This window comes from Macrotis lagotis, chromosome 7, assembly GCF_037893015.1.
Source record: "Macrotis lagotis isolate mMagLag1 chromosome 7, bilby.v1.9.chrom.fasta, whole genome shotgun sequence".
Classification (NCBI taxonomy): domain Eukaryota; kingdom Metazoa; phylum Chordata; class Mammalia; order Peramelemorphia; family Peramelidae; genus Macrotis; species Macrotis lagotis.
The window spans coordinates 211,762,234-211,785,229 of NC_133664.1; the positions used below are offsets into that span (position 1 = coordinate 211,762,234).

The 22,996-nt window shown below is 32.5% G+C and overlaps 1 protein-coding gene across 3 annotated transcripts in view; it reads left to right on the forward strand.

Annotated features, from left to right (window-relative positions):
* Nucleotides 1-22,753, forward strand: part of YAF2 (YY1 associated factor 2) — a 106,270-nt gene extending 83,517 nt beyond the window's left edge. For all 3 annotated transcript variants that reach the window (XM_074194729.1, XM_074194731.1, XM_074194728.1), the window contains 2 exons: nucleotides 9,690-9,842; nucleotides 10,545-22,753. In XM_074194729.1, the coding sequence (XP_074050830.1) occupies nucleotides 9,690-9,842; nucleotides 10,545-10,782 (391 nt within the window). In that variant the 3' untranslated portion in view covers nucleotides 10,783-22,753. The remainder of the gene's footprint in view (nucleotides 1-9,689; nucleotides 9,843-10,544) is intronic.
* The last annotated feature ends 243 nt before the right edge of the window (nucleotides 22,754-22,996 follow it).

A 22,996-nucleotide genomic window follows, 5' to 3' on the forward strand; every position in this document is an offset into this window, starting at 1 on the left:
ATAGTCTTTGGTCTTTAAACTCCATGATTCTTTCTCGGGATATAGATGGTATTCTCCATGGCAGATACCCCAAAATTGTCCCTGATTGTTGCGCTGATGGAATCAAGGTTCATCAAGGTTGATCATCTACCCCATGTTGCTGTTAGGGTGTACAATGTTCTTCTGGTTCTGCTCATCACATTCAGCATCAGTTCATGCAAATCCTTCCAGGCTTCCCTGAATTCTCATCCCTCCTGGTTTCTAATAGAACAGTAGTGTTCCATCACATACATATACCACAGTTTATTAAGCCATTCCCCACTTGATGGATTTTCACTGACTTTACAATTCTTTGCCACCACAAACAGGGCTGCTATTGATATTTTTATATAAGTGATTTTTTTATCCTTTTTCCTTAATATCTTTAGGGTATAGGCCCAGTAATGGTATTGCTGGATCAAAGGGTATACACATTTTTATTGCCCTTGGGGTGTTATAGCAAGTTATGACTTTTTTTATAAATTTGACTCAATTTTCTATGTATTTTAGTAATGAGTCCTTTGTGAGAAATACTAGTTGTAAAAATTGTTTCTAAATTTACTACATTTCTTTTGATCTTGATTACAGTGGTTTTGTTTGTGCAAAAGATTTTTAATTTAATGTAATCAAAATTATCTAATTTGTTTTTAATGATGTTCTCCATCTCTTCATTGGTCATAAACTGCTTCCCTTTCCATAGATCTGACAAGTAAACTATTCCTTGATCTCCTAGTTTGCTTATAATAGTGTCTTTTATGTCTAAATCCTGTACCCATTTTGATCTTATCTTGGTAGAGGGTGTCATATGTTGGTCTAATCCAAGTTTCTGCCATGCTGACTTCAAATTTTCCCAGCAGTTTTTATCGAAGAGGGAATTCTTATCCCAGACACTGGACTCTTTGGGTTTATCCAACAACAAATTACTATAATCATTTCTGCTGTCTCTTTTGCACCTAATTTATTCCACTGATCCACCACTCTATTTCTTAGCCAATACCAGACAGTTTTGATGACTGGTGCTTTATAATATAATTTTAGATTTTGTAAGGCTGAGCCACCTTCTTTTGAACTTTTTTTCATTAAATCCCTGGATATTCTTGACTTTTTGTTTCTTCATATGAATTTAGTTAAAATTTATTCTAACTCATTAGAGTAATTTTTTGGAAGTTTGACTGGTAAGGCACTAAATAAGTAGATTAATTTAGGTAGAATTGTAATTTTTATTATATTAGCTTGGCCTATCCATGATCGGTTGATATTTGCCCAGTTATTTAATTCTGATTTTATTTGTGTGAAGAGTATTTTATAGTTGTTTTCAAAGAGTTTCTGAGTCTGTCTTGGCAGATAGACCCTAAGTAATTTATATTGTCCAAACTTACTTTAAATGGAATTTCTCTTTCTAACTCTTGCTGCTGTATTTTGCTAGTAATGTATGGAAATGCCAAGACTTTATGTGGGTTTATTTTATAGCCTGTGACTTTGCTAAAGTTGCTAATTGTTTCTAGTAGTTTTTTAGATGATTTTTTAGGATTCTCTAGGTATACCATCATGTCATCTGTATAGAGTGAAAGTTTGTTTCTTCCTTCCCAATTCTAATTCCTTCAATTTCATTTTCTTCTTTTATTGCTGAAGCTAACATTTCTAATACAATATTTAATAATAGTGGTGATAAAAGGCATCCTTGTTTCACCCCTGATCTTATTGGGAATGCTTCTAGCTTTTTCCCCATTGAATATAATGCCTGTTGATGGTTTCAGATAGATACTGCTAATCATTCTAAGGAACAATCCAATTATTCCTACACTCTTTAGTGTTTTTAGTAGGAATGATGTATTTTGACAAAAGCTTTTTCAGCATCCACTGAGATAATCATATGATTTCTGTTGTTTGTTACTTATATAGTCAGTTATACTAACAGTTTTCCTAATATTGAACCAATCCCTGCATTCCTGGGATGGATCCTGCTTGGTCATAGTGCATTATCCTAGTGATAACTTGCTGTATTCACTGTGCTAATATTTTATTTAAGATTTTTGCATTAATATTCATTAGGGCAATTGGTCTATAATTTTCTCTCTGTTTTGACTCTTTCTGGTTTAGGTGTCAGCACCATAATGGTGTCATAGAAAGAGTTAGGCAAAGTTCCATCTTCTCCTATTTTTTCAAAGAGTTTATATAGAATTCCAATTGTTCCTTAAATGTTTGATGGAATTAACTTGTGAATCCATCTAGCTCTGGAGTTTGTTTCTTAGGGAGTTCAGTATTTAATTTTCTCTTCATTTTACCTGGGCAACTTATATTTTCATAAATATTCATCCATTTCACTTAGATTATCAAATTTATTGGCAGAGTTGGGCAAAATAATTCCAAATTATTACTTTAATTTCCTCATTGGTGGAGAGTTCACTTTTTTATTTATGATAGGAGTAATTTGGTTTTCTTTTTTTTTATCAAATAGCCAAAGGTTTATCAATTTTATTGGTTTTTCATAAAACCAACTTCTTTTTTATAAAACCAACTCTTGATTTTATTAATATGTTCAATTATTTTCTTGCTTTCTATTTTATTAATTTCTTTAATTTTTAGAATTTCTAATTTGCTATTTAATTGGGGATTTTTGATTTGTTCTATTTTATTTTTAGTTGCATGCTTAGTTCATTGATTTCTTTTTCCTCCATTTTTTTGTAAGCAGTTAAAGATATAATATATACCCTAAAAACTGCCTTGGCTGTGTCCTATAAATTTTGGTATGCTGTCTTGTTATTGCTGTTACCAAGGATGAAATCATTAATTCTCTCTATAATTTGTTGTTTGATCCACTCATTCTTTAAAATGAGATTGTTTCATTTCAAATTAATTTTAGATCTTTAGGTCTTTTATGCTAAGATTTATCTAAATCTGAGAAAGGGAGGTTGAGATCTTCCACCAGTAGAGTTTTTGCTGTCTGTGTGTTCCTGTAGCTCATTCAGCTTCTCCTCTAAGAATTTGGATGCTATACCACTTGGTGCATACATATTTAGTATTGAAATTGCTTTATTGTCCATGGTACCTTTTAAGAGGATATAATTTTCTTCCTTATCTCTTTTATTGAAATCTATTTTAGCAGCTGCTTTGCCTGAGATAAGGATTGGTGCCCCTGCCTTTTTCATTTCAGCTGAAGCAAAATATATTATGCTCCAACCTTTTACCTTTGCTCTACATGTATCTCTCTGCTTCACTTGAGTTTCTTGGAAGCAGCATATAGTAGGATTCTGGTTTTTAATCTATTCTGCTATTTGCTTATGTTTTATGGGAGAGTTCATCCTGTTCACATTCAAAGTTATAATGACTAACTCTATTGCACTACATGTTATTTCCCCCCTTTTTCTATTTTAAACATATTCCTCAGTATTTTACTTCTGAATACCACTTCTCCAGTGTGTGTGTGTGTGCTCCCCTTTATCCACCCCTTCCTCTATCTTTCTTACAGACCTCTAAGCGCTATTGCTGGATAAAAGTGTATTCACAGTTTTATAGTCCTTTGGGCATAGTTCCAAATTGTTCTCCAGAGTGCTTTGGATCCCTTTACAGCAATTCCACCTTTGATTACTCTCAATTATTCCACATCCCCCTAACAGTTGTCATTTTCTTTTCTGTCATATTAGCCAATCTGCTAGGTGTAAGAGAGTTGCTATAGACGATTTTTTCACCAGTTTTCTACTTTTCTTCAAATCTTGGATAAATTGGTTTTTTTTTAGTGTGTGCAGAACTTTTTAATTTAATGTTCTCAAAGTGATCCTTTTTACTTCCTGTAAAATTAAATTCTACCATTATCCACAGATCTGAAAGTGGTCATTTACTATATGTATATTATGTACTTAATCTATTCCACTGACCTACCATTCTATTTCCTAGCAAGTACCTGGTTATTTTGATGATTACCACTTTGTAATTCAGTTTGAAATCTGGATTGCTAGGTCATATTTTTTAAATTAATTCCCTTTATGTTCTTGACTTTTTGTTCTTATGACTTTTGTGATTTTTTTTCTTGCTTTATAATTCTTTGGAAGTTTGATTGCTATGGCACTGAAGTAAAATCATTTAAGGTAGAATTTTCCATTGGCTTGGCTTACCATGAGCATTTAATAGTTTTCCAGTTGTTTAGATCTGACTTTATTTTATGGAAAGTGTTTTGCAGCTGTATTACTAAAGTCTGAAGTTATTTTAATTTTTTAAATTTTTTAAAATCTATTTAAGTCAATGGGGTTAAGTGACTTGCCCAATGTCCCACAACTAGGCAATTATTAAGTGTCAGAGGCGGGATTTGAACTCAGGTGTTCTATCCACTGCACCACCTAGCTGCCTGTGGAGTTACTTTAAATGGAATTCCTTTATTTCTTTTGCTGAACTCTTTAATAACATATATAGAGAATTGCTAATGATTTTTGTAAATTTATTTTATAACCTGCAACTTTGCTAAAGTTATTAATTTTTCAAGTAGTTTTTTAGTTAATTCTCTTGGATTCTCTAAGTATACCATCATATCATTTGAAATGAATGATAGTTTTGTTTCCTTACTGCCTATTCTAATTCTTTAATTTATTTTTCTTATGTTATTGCTACAGCTAGCACTTCTAGTACAATGTTGAATAATTGTGGTGATAATAGACATCCTTGCTTCATCCCTAATCTTACTGGAAAGACTTCTAGCTTGTTCCTGTGTCAGATAATACTTGTTAATGATTTTTAGATAGATATTGCTTGTTTTAAGGAGAACTCCATTTATTCTTATATCTCTAGTATTTTTAATAGGAATGAATATATTGTATTTTATCTTTTTCTATGTCTAATGATATAATCATATGACTTTTGTTAGTTTTGTTATTGATATGATCAGTTGTGGTAATAGTTTTTGTAATATTGAACCAGCCCTGCATTCCTGGTATAAATTCCACCTGGTCTTTCAGTTTTATTGTTGTGGTCTATTTTGATAATTATGCTAGTTTTAGATAATTTTTTTATCAATATTGATTAGGGAGATTGATCTTTAGTTTTCTGTCTTTGTTTCTTCTTTTCCTGTTTTTTATTTCAATCCCATCTTTTTATTATAAAAGGAATTTGATAGGATTCTTTCTTTACCTATTTTCCAGTAGTTTTTATAATATTAGAATTAATTGTAATTTAAATGTTCAGCAGTTATATCTGATCCTAGAGATTTATTCTTAGGAAACTCAATGATGGCTTGCTCAGTTTCTTTTCCCAAGAATTGTTATTTAATTATTCTTTTTCCTCTACTGTACGGTTTCTACTTTTGTAATTATTCATCCATTTCACTTAGATTATTGTGTTATTGCATATAATTGATCAAAATAGTTCATAATAATTACTATAATTTCCTCTTCATTGTTGATGAATTCACTGTTTTCATTTTTGATACTGGTAATTTAATTTTTCTTTCATTTTTAAAATCAGATTAAGTAATGGTTTTCTCTTTTTTTTATCGATTTTGCTTTAAGGAAAAAAACAACACATGGATTTGACTTGTTTATAATAAATAACCAGTACTTTAGATTTGGAAAGCGATTTTGTTCTTTTGCCTTTGAATAAATGATCTTGTAACAGACTTCAGTCAGTGAATAAGAATTAAGTATTTAACTATTGTGCTATGCACTGGACTAAGCAATGGGAATACAAATAAAGGCAAAAACATAGACCCTTTCCTTTTGGGAGTTCCTAATTTAATGAGAGAGGTAATGTAAATAATTAGGTATAGATAAAACATATACTACATAGATAGAAAGTAATATAGGAAAGGAAAATAAAAGTACCTAGGAAGACTAGAACAGGCTTCTTAAGTTGTCTTGAAGGAAGTCAGGTAACAAAGATGCATAGGTAGGAAGCAAGAGCAAAGGTGAGGGGGCAGCTAGGTGGCACAGTGTTATATAGCATTGGCCCTGGAGTCAGAAGAACCTGAATTCATATCCGGCCTCAGATACTTAATAATTTTCTTAGCTGTGTGACCTGGCAAGTCACTTAACCCCATTGCCTTAAATACATAAAATTTTTTTAGAAAGTAAAGGTGACATAAGATGGACTGTCTTGATTTGAAGACTATCAAGTAGGCCTATATTACTAGAATATAGAGTATTTGGAGAACAATTAAGTGTTAGAAGACTGGAAATAATAGGAAGAATTCAAATTACAGTTTTTTAACATGCTAAGCTTAGGAGTTTGATTCTGAAGGAAATAGGGAGCCACTGGAGCTGACCTCGGTAGAGTGTTCTAATTAGCAAGTGAGTGGAAGTTTTATTGTGATTGGGAGAAACTTGAGGCAGGGAAACCCTTCAGAAGGCTATTTCAATAGTGAAAATTAGAGTTAATGAGGACCTGAACTTGAGTGGTCATTATATGAGTAGATACGTGGTTGAGAAGACAAAAGATAGTTGGGTTATTGAGAGTAAGTAAAAAAGGATGATACTATGTTAGAAGCTTGGGTGACTGGAAGGGTGATTGATAGTACTGTCTTTCATAGTAGAGGGAAGTTTAGAGGAAAATATAATGAGTTCCATTTTGGATTTAAAGAATTATTTATAGGACATTAACTTAGAAATTTACAAAAAGAACATTGGTGAGAGGTTAGTAAATTGATAGAATTTTTTCCAATTTTATGTTACTAAGGGGCACCTAAGATGGCTTAGCAGATAGAGTGCTGGGCCTGGAGTCAGGAAGACTTGAGATCAAATCTGGTCTACTATCTGTGTGACTTTGAACAAGCCACTTAACCAGTATTTGCCTTAATCCATTGGAGAAAGAAATGGCAAAACGTTCGACTCTTTGCCAAGAAAACTCTTTGGTCCTGTAGTGTTAGGAGTCAGACAGGTCTGAACCATTCACACACACACACACACACACACACACACACACACACACACACTCTCTCTCTCTCTCTCTCTCTCTCTCTCTCTCTCTCTCTCTCTCTCTCTCTCTCTCTCTCTTCTGTCCTGGTAGATTTTGCTTTGCTTTCCTAGATGGATTATTCTTAGTTTTAAAGCTAGTATTATGACTAGTAAAGCTAAAATTACAAGCTAATATTTGCATTTAGGAATATCATTTCAAGTCTTTAACTGCTAAATCTTGTGAATTTTGACTGAAACCCTTGAATTCTTTGTTACTGCTTGCAGTATCTTCTCCTTGAATTGGGGATCTCTGGAATTTGGTTATAATATTCCTGGAGGTGGGCAGTGGATTCCTTCAATTTCTACTTTGACTGTTGGCTCTGTGATATTTGACAGTATCTGTTTATAGTTTCTTGAGCTATGATGTCTGGACTTTTTTTTTTTGGATCAGGGCTTTTAGATCACATTTTAAAATTATCTCTCCTTGCTCTATTTTCCAGGTCAGTTGTTTTTCTGATGAGATCTTTCTAATTTTCTCTTTCTATTATTTCTTATTTATTCAGCATTTAGCAGGTTTGTATGCTGTTGCACCTTTTAGTCCCTGAGGATTTCAAAGTTGAAAACAATGCCTTCACTTAGGAGATGCTTAGCCAAATAACTTTATTACCATGTGTTCTTCTTTGGAGGGTCTCTTGGTTAAGTCTGTGGGGAAAGTTTTTTTCTACTATTTTGTTATGCTTTGAACTACTTATGTACTTTGATTGTAAAGTTACACACATTGGTGAATATAGACTTATAGAGTACTTTGAACCTAAGTTAGCCTTATTTGTAAGATCCACTCTATAAATGGGAAGGAAAGAAAAGTACTGCAAATCTAGGGGTGAAGGGGAGTTCCACTACCATCAGTCTTAATTGTCTTCCTAGTGCCAACTGAATAAAGTTCAGATTCATTTACTTGACCTTAAAAGCTTTGGACAACCTAGCACTATTATACTTAATTTTTTTCAGCTCCATATAAAATAACTTCTTTAAAAATGTTTGTTTCATTATTCCTTGGGATCTCTTCAGTTAAACATCAAAAGTGATACTTTTGTCTAGCCATATACTTTTCTCTGTAGTATTAAATGGCACCCAGACATAATCCTTGTCCTACAGTTTAGTTCTTGAATTGCAATATTGCCCTACAATATAGAAGCTTAAAATATAGTTAGAAAAAGATATGATAACATTGAATGATGAAAAGAAATCAACATAGATTACTGGGAATTAAACAGGTGACTTAGATTTGAATCCTGGCTTTAAATCTTGTCAGTTTTGTCTACCTAGTTTTCTTGCATCTAACCCCCTCTCTCCACATACATTTTGACTATCCTAGATTAATTAGATCCTTTATCACTTCTCACTTGACATGTGCCATTAGTCTCCCAATTGAACTTGTCTCTACCTATCTCAAATCCAACCTCCACACATGTACAAATCATCTTCCCAATTCAAAGATCTGCCATAATCTGTCCCTTGAACAGAAATCTTTTAATGGTTCCTTATTGCCCTTCTGATAAAATGAAAAGTCTATTGCTTGACATTTAAAGTCTTTAATAATCTGGCTCCCTTGTGACTTCCAATTTAATAATAATAATAATAATAATAATAAATGTAATTCCTCAAAGTATCTTTCATATAATAAGTTATACTGAAATGTTTGTCAAATGGAATGTTTATAATATTGAATTAAATTAGACATGATGTGAGACTTGGGCAAATCACTTTCCTTCTTGGAACCTCAGTTTCTTTCTGTGCAAAATGGGAATAATATTTTTCCTTTGTGTTTTGGGGGTTCAAAAAAGATTTTGTTAAACTATAAAGCTCTATTATGTTATTGTGAATAAAACCAAAATGATACTAAAAATAAATACAAGGAATGCAAAGGCTAAGAAAATATATTTCATATTATTTAGACCCTTACTAAAATATTATGTATAGTTTTGGTCACTGGATTTTTTTGTTTTCAAAAGTGAATTTCAATAATGCTTTTTGTTTTTATCTTTTTAATTTGAACTTTCCCTTGTTCCAAAGATCCATGTACAGTGTCAAAATATTAAGAGTCCAAATTAGAACTGTAAAATTAAGGAAAAATATGTCCATTAAGAGGAAAAATAAGAAGTACTAGATTTGTTGGCTTTATGTTAGAAAGATGGCTTTTTCCCTGGTTATGGAATAAGCTTCTAAAGTTGTTTTTTTTAATTGATTGCCTGAAAGAGAAAATAGGTTTTTTCAAGTTAAGATGGTTAAGTTTTAGAAAAAAGACAATTTGACCCACAGAATAATTAAAGAAAGCTATGTTCAGAAAATATGTGCTCAGGAAAAGTACAGTTGAAATATCTATTTTCAATAGTTTGGATATGTCAGGTACTTAGTAAATGCCTCTAAATCTTGTAAGTGTAGTTTACATATTATGCACAAGTAATCCATGCTTATGCTTTAATGATTTGGGTTTATTACATGTTACACATAACATAAATATTTGGTTTGATGTCCTGTTTTATTTCACATATTAATACAGATAATAATTAAGTTGATTCCTATTGCTCAGAATTCTTTAACTGTATTATGTCATAAATTGGCCTAGTATTCCCACATGCTAACAGAAAAAGCAAAAGTTATTTTTTTCTTAAATTTTATTGTCTGATTTTAACTTGTAAATTATTTGGAAATCATAGTTTGTACTTCTTTTACATATTATTCTATAAGAATTTTTTTCTTGAAATACAATTAAATTATTTTTTTAAATGTACCCAGGAAACCTCGACCTGTCTCCCAGTTGGTTGCACAGCAAGTTACCCAGCAGTTTGTGCCCCCCCCACAATCAAAGAAAGAGAAAAAAGAAAAATTAGAAAAGGAAAAAAGTGAAAAAGAAACAGCTAGCAAAAAGAACAGTCATAAGAAAACCAGGTAAATCTAAAATGTATTTTGTAACATTTGGAAAATCTATACATTTTAATCATTCTTTTTAAAAGATTAGTATGTATTCAATTATATATTTAAAATAGCTTTAAAGTTTTGACTGGTTTCAAATCATCCTATAAATTAAATCTTACACATAGAAATTAAAAGTAGAACTGTTCAGATATGTATCTTATTAGGATGTGAATTAGTCATGAATTTGAATTTGTGTTCTTAATAACTAAATACTCTTAGCTTATATAAGCATGCTTTTTGCTAAGTATTTTGGACTGTTCCAACCATACTTTTAGTCATTAATTTCATACCATGTCAATGAAAAACTGTAGATACTGAAAATGGTACATATTATTGCTGAATTCTCCATAATTGTATTTTAACCAAGTGTGTAATAGCATATATATATATATATATATATATATATGACAAAGTATACATTAGCACATATGACATTTTACATGATTGTTGTGCAAGTATATTAAATGTTCCATATTTGATTTCAATAAGATTCATGGTTGGAACCATTCTGTCATATCTCTAATGCTGAGTAGTAAACATTTCCCTATTTTGCTTTTGCACTAGATATCTTGCTTTTTATACAGATGTATTTTTTCTTTTAAATTTTTCACATAAGTTTCACAAAAATTGTGTTAGAGGGGAAAACTAGTTTTAAATGTTATGAATTTCATTTAGGCCACGATTGAAAAATGTGGATCGGAGTAGCGCTCAGCATTTGGAAGTGACCGTTGGAGATCTGACAGTCATTATTACAGACTTTAAGGAGAAAACTAAGGCACCACCTGCATCTAGTGCTGCTTCTGCAGATCATCATAGTCAGAGTGGCTCTAGCTCTGATAATACAGAGAGAGGAATGTCCAGGTCATCTTCACCCAGAGGAGAAGCCTCATCATTAAATGGAGAGTCTCATTAAAGTTTACATTTTTCTAATTTCTTTAGTCACTTCTCTGTAACATGCAAAGGCAAATATTTTGGCTAACACATGCCACATTTTCATGACAAGCATTTATGCTCAATTCACAACATGTTTTACATAAAATATAAGTGTATTAGATTTAAAAAGTTTTTTGTAATCTACACTAAAGACTACATTTCCAAAATTAACATTTTTTATATCCAAAGTTAAAAGTGCCATGAAAATGTGGTAGAACATTCATTTCGCAGTGTAATTGGTAATCTTTTTCACTTTTAGTGAATTCCAACACTTAAAACTATTGGCTACTGTTGGCATGTAATGAATTAAAATTTTTATAACATAGTTCAAGCTGCCTAGATATGTATTATTTGAGAATTATAAAAGTTGTATATGTGTGTTTGTGTGTGTGTGTATACACATATATACATACAAGTCAGATCAATTTTATCAACTATTAGAGCAATCAGATTTTCATAATAGTTACCTTCTTAAATACACCTGCTGGTACTTGGTGTGGTCAAATAGGAAAATTTTACTAAAGGATTTCTATGAACTTTGGCCAATTTTTTGACACATCTTACTAGATAACTGTCTTATCAGGTTTTCTTTTATTGATTTTTTAAAAAAAATTATTATGTTTATTAGCAAAATAGTACCATTTTAAAATATCAATTGTTTAGCTTTGTAATTCAACTACAATACTGTTATCATTATACATTGGTTTTTCCTATAAAATTTTCCATTTCAAATAATTGTATGCTTTTGGCCTCCAAAAATGCAACAGAAAAATTTCCATTTAAAAAGTTGGATTTCTGAAAAAAAATTTAACTGAATAGAATTATACTATACTTTCCTTGCCTCAAATTTTTTTCAGTGTTATTCACATGTATAAATATAACTAATACAGAAATATGGAATGGTGCAAAGAGTTAGGAAATATTAATCACTTATATTTCTTTTTTGTTATTTTAATTGACCCTTTAAAAATATTTTTAAACAATTCCTATGAAAAACATTCAGGTCCCTGTTTTCAGGCATAATTATCATTTATGCATCTATTAATATACTAATACAAACAAAAATATTTACAGTTATCCAGCATTATGTGATTTTACCAATAAAATATTTTATGTCTCTATCTTTTTTATTTTTGCTTACAGCAAGTGAGTATTTGATGCAGAAAAAAAATCCAATCTAGAAATCACATGATAGATCTTAAATTTTCTTAGGATCTCCTGATTCTTTTTTCTATTAAATACATGTTTGCTTCTTGTCTTCTCCCATTAGATTGTGAGCTATTTAAAGACAGGGAGGTCTTTGCCTTTTTTTTTTAATTTAACACTTGGCACAGTGCCTGGCATATAATAAATGTTTTTTGCCTAACATTCTCACATGTAAGGAATTAATATAAATATAGACTGCATTTATCAGTGAGCATAGCTATACAGTATTACATAAAAAACCTCTTCATGATAACTTACAAGTGTAGACCCTAAAAGTTTAAACATTTGGAAGTTTTTGGAAGTTGTAAATGTTATTTTCTGTTTAATTGCAGCACTTATAGGTATAGTAGCACTGTCTATTTTGTTAGATTCTAGTTGTGAAATAGCATAAAAAAAGTCTGATGTGATATCTAAATACTCAAATATTTCATTTTTTTTGGTTGAACTTATGTAAAAAATTAAAACTTAAAGTGAGGTTTTGAGGGATGTTGGCTTTGGTAGGATACTTCTGATGAAAGACCAATTTACTGGCTATTTTAACTTTTTGATCTATGAGTTCTACTTTGTCTTACTTTGTTTTCTTCATTTCCTTTTTCTCAAATACTTTTAAAGGTTGATATTTTTTTGAGATGCCAAATATTTGCATATACTTAATAGAATCTTCCAGTTTTAGGTGATACTATGTTCTTCAGACTATCCTCTAATTACAATTTTCTGATCCATGAAAAAAAAATGTCCTGACAGAATTTAAATGAATTTCAAAAGAAAGAATAGTTTCTCAAACATACGAAATATAATAAGTAAAAAATTGGCTTATGTGATGTTTCATTGCTTACATAAGGTAAAATCCCTCTTAGAGCAATTTACTCTTTTTTATCAGGTTTAGACATTGTATTCCCTATATTACCCAGCTAGGATTTAAAGCTGGAAGGGAACTTAGAAGTCATCTAATCTAAGCTTCTGATTTTATAGATGGAAAATTGAGGCCTGAGTAGTTATGTCTGGCAGAACATAGGATAAATGACAGCATTAGCATTTGGATCCTTCTCCTTTTGATTCCAAATCCAATGTTTTTCCTAATACATTATACTTCATGAAGTATGTAGGCCAAATTTTATCTTTTACAGGTGAAAAAACTGAGGGTCAGAATGATTTTGCCAAAGTCACCAACTTAAGCAGTAGTCTAAAGACTCAAACAAACAATCCTTTGATTCTTAAAACCAGTGTTTTTTAATAATACTCTACATTATTTTAATAATACTCTACATTATTTTCCTGCTCTAATAGATCCTTTAATCATATTCAAATGGTTACATGCATTCTTTTTTAAATGTTCTTTTCAATGCTTTTCTAAATATCTTTCTGAATGAAAGAGTTGATGCTGTATAATTTGTTGTATAACAAAGAAGGAAAAAGGGGAAAGTGATCTAAACTTTTTTAAGACTGTATTTTGGGGGCAGTTAGGTAACAACGGATAGAGCATTGGCTCTGGAGTCAGGAGGACCTGAGTTCAAATTCGATCTCAGACAATTACCTTGCTTTGTGACCTTGGGCAAGTCACTTAACCCCATTGCCTTACCAAAAAAAAAAAGACATTTTATAGATCTGAAAATTATTTTAGATATCATGTGATACACATCTTGTAGATGAAGAAATTTAGGCTCAGAGAAGTTAAGTCCTTTGCCTGAGTTAGCAAGAAAAGCTATTTATTAATTTATTCGATAAAGATTTTTAAATATCTACTATGTACAAAGCTTTAGGCTAAGCATTGTAAACAAATTGAGGCAAAAGAGTCTCTATCCTCCAGGAGCCTATAATCTAATGGAGACCACACACAGACAGATGCACACAAAGTAGCTATATTCAGGATAAGTAGGAAATAATCTTTAAAAATAAAGCACTTGAATTAAGAGGCATTAGGAAAAGCTTCCTGTAGATGGTGGAATTTTACCTCAGGTAGAACAGTAGGCAGAGAAGAAGAGGGAGACCTTGGGGGAAAATGCCTGAAACTAAGAAATGTTCTTGTTTGTGTAATAGCCTGAGTCTATGTTAGGAATAAGATTCAAGAAGATTGTAAAGATATGAGAGGACTAGACTTTGATTAACAGAGCATTTTGTGTGTGCTTTTGTGGACAATAGGAAGCCACTGGAGTTTACATGATCAGACCTATATTTTAGGAAAATACCTTAAATGGATAAATGGAGGATGGACTGGAGTGGAGGGAGAACTTGAACATTTGGGTGAAAAATAGTGAGGAATCCAGGATGACTCTAGGTTATGAACATGAGAGACTAGCAGAATAGCCATGCATTCTACAACAGCAGGGAAGATTGGAAAATGGGGGAAGAATGAATTCTGCTTTGGAAATAATTGAGTTTAAGATGTCTATTGAACAACTGTGGCCATTGGAGTTATGAGTTTAAATGTTAAGAGAGGGATTTGGACAGGAAAGATAGATTTGAGAATTAAGATAAAGATGATTATTAAATCCATGGGAGCTGATGAGATCACCAAGTGTAGTATTATAAAAAAGATCCCAGGATAGAACCTTGAGCAACATAACAAAGGCTACAAAGAGGTCAAGGAGAATAAGGATTGAGAAAAAAGCCATTGTGGCAACTAAGGTCATTAGTAAATTTGAAAAAGGCAATTTGGGTGGAATGGTAAGGTCAAAAGCCACATAGTCTAAAGCTAGACTGGAGAACTTTCTGATACCTAGACTATCATACTAAATTTTTCATTCCATTTTCTGACTTGCGAAGAAAGTACTCTGCGTTATGTGATGCATCATTGTGGAGATTTGGTGAACAAATTTTGCATTTTAAAATACAAATCAAAATAAAGGGAATATAACTGAGATCTCTAGTGATCAAGTTTCTTACATATAAATGAAATTAGTACTTAAAAGTGTTTTGACTTTGGCATCAAAAAAGTTGCTTGTTCATCAAGAGTAAAGTACTTAATTTATCAAGTTCTTTCCTGAGGGTCAGGAAGATTTATGCATTGAAAATGCTTTTAATTCCTAACTCTTCCCCACTATTCTCCTCCCACTCCTCATTCTCCCAGAAGAACAGCCTACCAAACTGGTGGTTGATAGAAAGAGAGAAAATATTTAATATAGTCAATTTTCCATTTTGTAGAAATCTTTTCCTCTTAGGGAAAATTAAATTATTATATATTATATATAGAGTCCTATTAAAAATAAAGTTAGATGATTTTTAGTTCCCAACAAGGAACTTTTTATATGATTTTTTTTTGAGAAAGAAAACTGCACTTATAGAATATTTTGAAGAACTGATCTAGAAAATGGAACAATTAGTAAATCACTGGATATTTTTGTAGTGTACACTTTTAAAACTTGAGTTAAAAAGAAATACAATGAGTGGCACTTGCATGGATCTGGTGGGAGAGGAAATAATCAGAGAATAATGTAACCATTCATACACATACACACTACATGGCAGCTGTTTGGTTTTCTTTTTTGATTGAAATCAAAGAAATTATGAAACATTACCAGATATAAAAATGACTACAGAAAGCCAAAGATGTGGAGATGTGTTGATGATATAAAATATAATTATTGATCAGTTTGTGGTTTGAAGAAAAATAGTACTTTCATTTATTAATAATAGCTAATGAAAACCATTAAATGTGCCAAAGAATAAAAACAGCAGGAATAAGAAAAAAGAATGACAGTCAACAGAATCTGTGGCAGAGATGAGTAAAGTATAGCTGAAAATAGATCTGGAAGAAAGAGAATAAAAATGAAATAGAAGGGGATACCAATTAGTTTATTGCAGTGCAACATAGCCCTTGTTGGTGCTTGCTGAGACCATTACTGTAATCTAACATAATGATCCTGGATAATCATAAAAAATTTTAATTCATGGTCAATATGTCCTGTTTTCTAAGATAGACAATTGTAACATTTTAAAAAGAAAGTTTCACAGTTTGCAAGTAAATGACTCAATTTAAGAAACATTATACACTTGCTATAATATTCCAGGCCCTGGATATACCAAACAAATGAAGAAGACCCTGCCCTCTTTGACCTTATATTCTTCTGGGGATATAAAATATGTATATAGATGAGTAATAACATAGTCTAAGGAAAATGAACAAAGTATCCTAGGTATATTTGAGGAATGAGAGAATATCATCTAAGGTTAAGAGTTATTTGGAAAGCTGTCACTGAAGTTCCTTATGTAGGAGCACAACATGACCTGTAATTTAGAATTAACAATATAGCAGTGTGACGGATACATGTATATTAGAAATGCGATAATCAATTGGGAGGGTATTACAGCAGACTGGGAGAGTGTTAGTTATATGAGTACATAGAAGGGATTTTGTAAGATTTTGTAGAGGAATTGTGTTCCTCTTTAATATCATAGATATAATATATTTGGATATTATTTGTGTTTGGGTATATTTTCACATTTTTAACCTAACTGTGGGTAACTTATGTAAAGTATGTATTTTTCTGTTGATTTCAATTATGAAATCAAAGATATATTTGTATCCTTTGGGAAAAATCTCTTCAACTGATTAGTATTATCCAGAAAGTTGTTTAAATTGGGTCATATAATTACCCTTATAGGAAAATATAGTCCTTAATACTATTTTTCTTCTACAAAAATTTAATATATTTTTTCTCTAATTATATGTAAAAAAAATTTTTAATGGCAGCCATTCCCCAATTGATCAATGGTCATAGGATATGAACAGGCAGTTTTCAGACAAAGAAATCAAAGTTATTTATAATCATATGAAAAATTCTTTAAATCAGTTCTTTTTTGATAACTAAGAATTGGAAATTCAGAGAAATGCCCATCAATTGCGGAATGGCTGAACAAACTGTGGCAAATGATTGTAATAATATTGTGCTATAAGAAATGACAAAACAAAATGACTTCAGAAAAATCTGGAAAGACAACATGAATTGATGCATAGTGAAGTGAATAGAATCAGAACATTGTACACAGTAGCAGCAATATTGTTCTGAACTGTGAATGACGTAGCTGTTCTCAACAATAAAATGATACAAAGCAATCTCAAGGATTTAGTGATGAAGCATTCTACTATCCACCCCCAGAAAAAGAACTGATGTTGATTGAATATAGACTAAAATATGCTATTTAAAAACCATAACAACAACAAAACAAATTTAACATTTGTTTTTAAATATTTTGAGTTCCGAGGTTTTCCATCCTTCCCATCCTTTCCTCCCTTATTGAGAAGAAAACAAATTGATACAGGCTATATACATTTATAGTTATGTAAAACATTTCCATGTTAGCCATGTTGTAAAAGAAAACACCAAAAAAAAATGCTTTGATTTGTATCATCATAGATCCTTCAGAGTAGTTTTGCATCATTGTATTGTTGAGAATAACTTTTTTTTTTTACAATTTACAATTAATCATACAGTTTTGTTGTTATTATATACCAATGTTCTCTTGGTTTCACTTTGCACCAGTTCGTGTACACTTTTCCAGGTTTTTCTGATATCATCCTACCCATCATTTTTTTTTGTTTTTTTTAGGTTTTTGCAAGGCAAATGGGGTTAAGTGGCTTGCCCAAGGCCACACAGCTAGGTAATTATTAAGTGTCTGAGACAGGATTTGAACCCAGGTACTCCTGACTCCAGGGCCGGTGCTTTATCCACTGCGCCACCTAGCTGCCCTCTACCCATCATTTCTTATAGCAAAATAGTATTCTATCACAGTCATATAAGATATCTTTTTCAGTCATTCCCCAATTGATGAGCATTTCCTCAATTTCCAATTCTTTGCCACCACTAAAAGAGCTGCTGTAAATGTTTTTGTATTTATAGATCCTTTTCCGTTTTTTTTTTTATTTCTTTGGGATATAGACCTAATAGTGGTATTAGTTGGTCAAAGTTTATAGCCATAAAACAAATCATGGACATAATTCCCAATTCCTTAGAAATTAACTCTTGTAACACTTTGAGTGCTCTCTTCATTTGAGTACAATGGATAGTGTGCTGGGAGCTAGGGTCAGGAAGATCTGAGTTCAAATGTGACCTCAGATACTCACTAGGTTTCTGACCTTGTCAGGTCACTTAATCTCTAGTTGCCTCAGTTTCCTCAGTTGAATAGGAGGGATAATAGTACCACCCTCACAAGAGGTTGTTATGAGTATCAAATAAAATAGTATTTGTAAAGCAATTAGCATAGTTCCCAGTACATGATAGGTGCTAAATAAATTTTTATTCCTTTCTCTCCTTCCTGATTCTGACTCAGCTTCCCTTTGGTTCATAAAAATTAAACATTTACACCGGACTCCAATGAGTCCCTACTTCTAATTTCTGAAGGTTAAGCCTGGATGTCATGGCTTCATAATAACTAACAGGTTTATGAAACAATACTAGTAGTCTTAACCCTTTCCTCATCAAAAATCCTCAGTATATCAACCTTCATTTGAAGACACTTAAGTGAGAAGGATCCCACTTTTCCTCCTGGGGGCAATAGTTTTTAGAAACTTTTCCCTTACTTTGATCTTCTATCTCTTTCCATGAATTCCATTTAGTCCTTTTCCTGCTGTAACCAAGTAGAGCAAGTCTAACAATCCCTTTTCTGTGTGACAGCTAATTCTATGACATGATTGCTAGTCATTTTATCATCTTGATCACCAGATAATTTCAAGCTTCCTGAAATATACTTGCCCAGAACCAAATACATGCTCCTGTTCTGACCATCTAAATGTATAGTGGAGCTATCATCTCCCTTATTCTGGGTTTACTTGTTGATTAATGCAGCTTAAGACCACATAACATTCTTGGCTTCCACATTGAATTTATTTGTATATTTTTTGTATAGACTTTTTCAATCATAGGACTTTGACATTTATCTTATTAGATTTCAGATACATAATTATTTTAATTAGATTTAGGTTAAATTTGCCTAAAGACAGTTGCGATTAACCATTGATAACTTTTGCCTAAAATTAATACTTCTAATTCCGTTATAACAGGCTGTCTCTTCAGCTGTCCCATGGATACTCACTCCTCTCTTATTTTATCATTTCAGAGGATAGTTGTAGCCACATTTTTTCCCCTACCTTTTTTGGGGGGAGGGGAGGGGGGAGGTAAAGACTTGACAACTACATGGGAAGTACAAAATTGAGTTCTGATACAATAATTCCAATGTCATTAAAATGTTATGGAATTTAGTATAATAATTAAATTCAAGGAGTATTTGAAGATTTAGACAACCACCACTACTATCCCTGTACCCCAATCCCCCCAAAAAAACCACATACATTTTACTTGATTTTCCAGTGAACTTTACTCCAAACAGATCATGTATGACGAATTCAAAATCTGTTTATCCAATTCTAACCTCTCTGCTAACCTCTATTTTTGTATTGCCTTTTGAACAGCTTGAATTGGCTTTCCTGTTAAACATCTTAAACTCCAAATGTCTAAAATAACTCATCTTTCCTTTCTTTCTTCCAAATTTTAGCCTTTTACTGGGAAGGGGCACTTCCATTCCCCCTATCATCTAGGCTCACAATCTAGGTGTTTTTCTTGACTCATTACTCATCCCCTATCCCCATCCAGTCTAGCCAAGGCCTGTCACTTTTACCTTTATCTTAACATCTTTTACATATGATCTTCTCTTCTCTGATACTATACTGGTACAGGTCCTTATCTCCTCATATCTGAACTATTGCAGTAGTCTTCTGGCTGATCTTTCTGCTACAAGTCTCTTCTTCCTTCCAGGCCATTCTCCCAACTGTCCAAATGAAAAGCCTAGATCTGAACAAGTCTCACTCTGACATTCAGTTATAACCTCACCACCACCACCTTTCCAGTCTTTTTACACCTTTTATCCTAACCATCCCCCAACATCTTCCCCTTCTCATCTCCAAACCTTTGCTGTTCATCACACATGATGCTGGATCTCCTGTCAGGGTATTTTCATTGCCTATCCCCAATGTCTGAAAAGTTCTCCCTTTTCCCCCCCTTCTTATTTCATTGACTTCCTTCAAGTCTCGGGTAAAATTATATCTTCTACAAGAGACCTTTCCTGACAATTTAATTCTGATTTTTTCCCCTCTGAGTGATTATTTCCAATTTATTCTTTATATAACTTGTTTATACACAGTTGTTCGTATGCTGTCTCCCCCATTTGAATGTGATTTCCTTGATGGCAGGGACTGCTTTTTATTTTATTAGGTTTTTTTGTATCACACTTACTAAATATTTCTTGATTGACTTGATTGTTGATATTTTCACAAATTCCCCATAAAGAGAACTGCTGTTCTCTAATCCAATACTCATTAGTCAGTAAACACAGAATATACAATAGGCTCTGAGGAGCCATCTACTGTCATCCTGATTCCTATCTGGCCACTGGACCCAGATGACTCAGGAGGGGAAAGTGAGGCTGGGGACTTTGCACTGCCCTGCCTCACTTAAATCCAGTTCATTTGCAAATCATGACATCACCTTCCTGAAGTCCTGGTCCTCTTGTAGAACAAACTAAAAACAATAATAATATTTGTCTTTCAGTTTTGAAGAAGACCATTACATCAGGGAGTGAAACTATAACAATCACATAAATTGGATTTGAGCGCAGGGGTGATGTTCTAAGTCAACAGTCTCTCTTTCTTCTCCTGAACCATCTGGGTACAGTGACCAGATAGGAATCAGGACAACTGGAGATGACCCTAGATGCAAGGTAATCTGACTTGCCCAAGGTCACACAGCTCTACCCACTATGGATAGAGCACTGGCCTTGCAATTAGGATGGGGTGGAGGGGGTTGAATCTGGCCTCAGACACTTAACTCTTACTAGCTGTGTAACCCTGGGCAAGTCACTTAACCCTGATTGCCTCACCTCTAGGGTTATCTCCAGTCATCCTGATTCATTTCTGACCATTGGGCCCAAATGACTCTGGAGGAGAAAGTGAGGCTGGTGACTTAGCACAGCAGTTCCTCACTCAAATTCAATTCATGTGCCTGTCATCACTATCATGGTCTTAGAGAACGAAGGGAAAATATCATCATCAACAGATTTGGGGTGGTCAGTCGAAGACAATCTTTTTAGTCTAAGGGGGAAAAACAAAAGCAACCTTTAAGAATTATTGTATTGGGGTGGCTAGGTGGTGCAGTGGATAGAGCACTGGCCCTGGAGTCAGTAGTATCTGAGTTCAAATCTGGCCTCAGACACTTAATAATTATCTAGCTGTGTGGCTTTGGGCAAGCCACTTAACCCCATTTGTCTTGCAAAAACCTAAAAAAAGAAAAGAATTACTGTATTGTAAGTCAATTCACCAGCAATAATAAAAAAAGAATTATTGTATTGTAGTTTTTTAAAATAGCCATTTGTGTCTCATAAGTTTGCTCAATTCCTTTTTTGAATCCTCTTTAAGAATGAATGAATGAACAAAGAAAAATATTTATCAATTGCTTACTATATGCCATGCATTGTGGCAGGTGCTGAGAATTAAAATACAAATAACAAGATAATCTCTACCTTCAAGAAGCTTATGTTCCAATGGGGAAGAATACAAATATAGAGGAATAGTGACTTGATTTGGTAAATCATAGAGATGGGTAGTAATGTCAAGAGACATAATGATAGTGTTTATTTGGTTACTAATTCAGAAGATTAAGTTGAGAACTGGGGAGGTAGAGAAGACTGAGTATACCTATCAGAAATGCAGTGACTCAACTAGGGCAGAAGCTGGGTCATAAAATAAAATATATAGAATAGCAAAGGAAACATTTTATTGAAATACATTTATCAAAATGTTTTTCAAAAAAGTTCATAGAATCCCAAGTTTAAATCCCCTGCATGAGCCTTTGAGTTCTAGATATCATATGCAGTTAGAATTTAGTCAATAAGCATTTATTACAAATTTACTATATGCCAGACATTGTTTTAAGTACTGACAACACAAAAAGCAAAAGCTGTCTGTCTTTCAAGGAATATATATTTTCATAGGAGAAAAAACATACAAATAACTGATTATGCACGAGATATATATAAGAGAGTAGATAAAAATAAGCTGAAAGCAAATGGTACTATTACTTCTTTGGTAGTTGAGATATGCAGTTCAAATATCTCTTTAGCCAAATCATAAAAGCAAAGATTTGAGAGCTGGAAGGTAATTTGGAGATCATTTTTAGAAAAGCATAATGACTACTTTTGAAAGTGATAACTGGATAAATAATTATCAAGGATGTCATAAAGGAGATTCCTATTCAAGTATAAGTTTAAGAAGGTGTCTTATAAGATCCCTTCCAACTCTGAGGACCTGAAGTCAGAAAAACTTGAGTTTGAATCCTACCTCAGACACTTACTAGTCCTGTGACTCTGAGCAGGTCATTTAAACAATTCTAGTCCTTCCATAATAAAATAGAGATAGTAGCACTCACCTTCCATGTTTGTTGTGAGGATAAAATGAGATAATGTGTGAAGTGCTTTGCAAACCTTAGAAACACTATAACTTAGCTTTTAAGTTGGAATAATGATTATCTAAATATTCTCTATAAATCACCTCATGTTCTCTCAGTGGGTGTAACTTAACCTAAAATCTCAAGTTGTAATGTAACTTTTCCTAAGTGGCTCCTTTAAAAGGAATATTTCCTGATCTTGCTATCTCTTGTATTTTATGTTCTTCCTTAATGATATGATTTCTCTCTCAGCACATTCAATTTGGATCAATGTATACCATGGAAACAATGTAAAGACTGGCAAATTGCCTTCTGTGGGGGGTGGGGGGAGGGAAGTAAGATTAGGGGAAAAATTGTAAAACTCAAAATAAATAAAATCTTTATAATAAATAAAATAAATTTTTGAATAGTTCAAAAAATAAAATAAAAGGAATATTTCCTTCTAATTCTTGTCCCGGTGAGGTATATTGAATCTTATACCATATCTTATACTAACCTGATAAGTTAAGAATCAAAACTTTCCTTTCAATTAATGATTCATCTAAACAGATTGTTCTC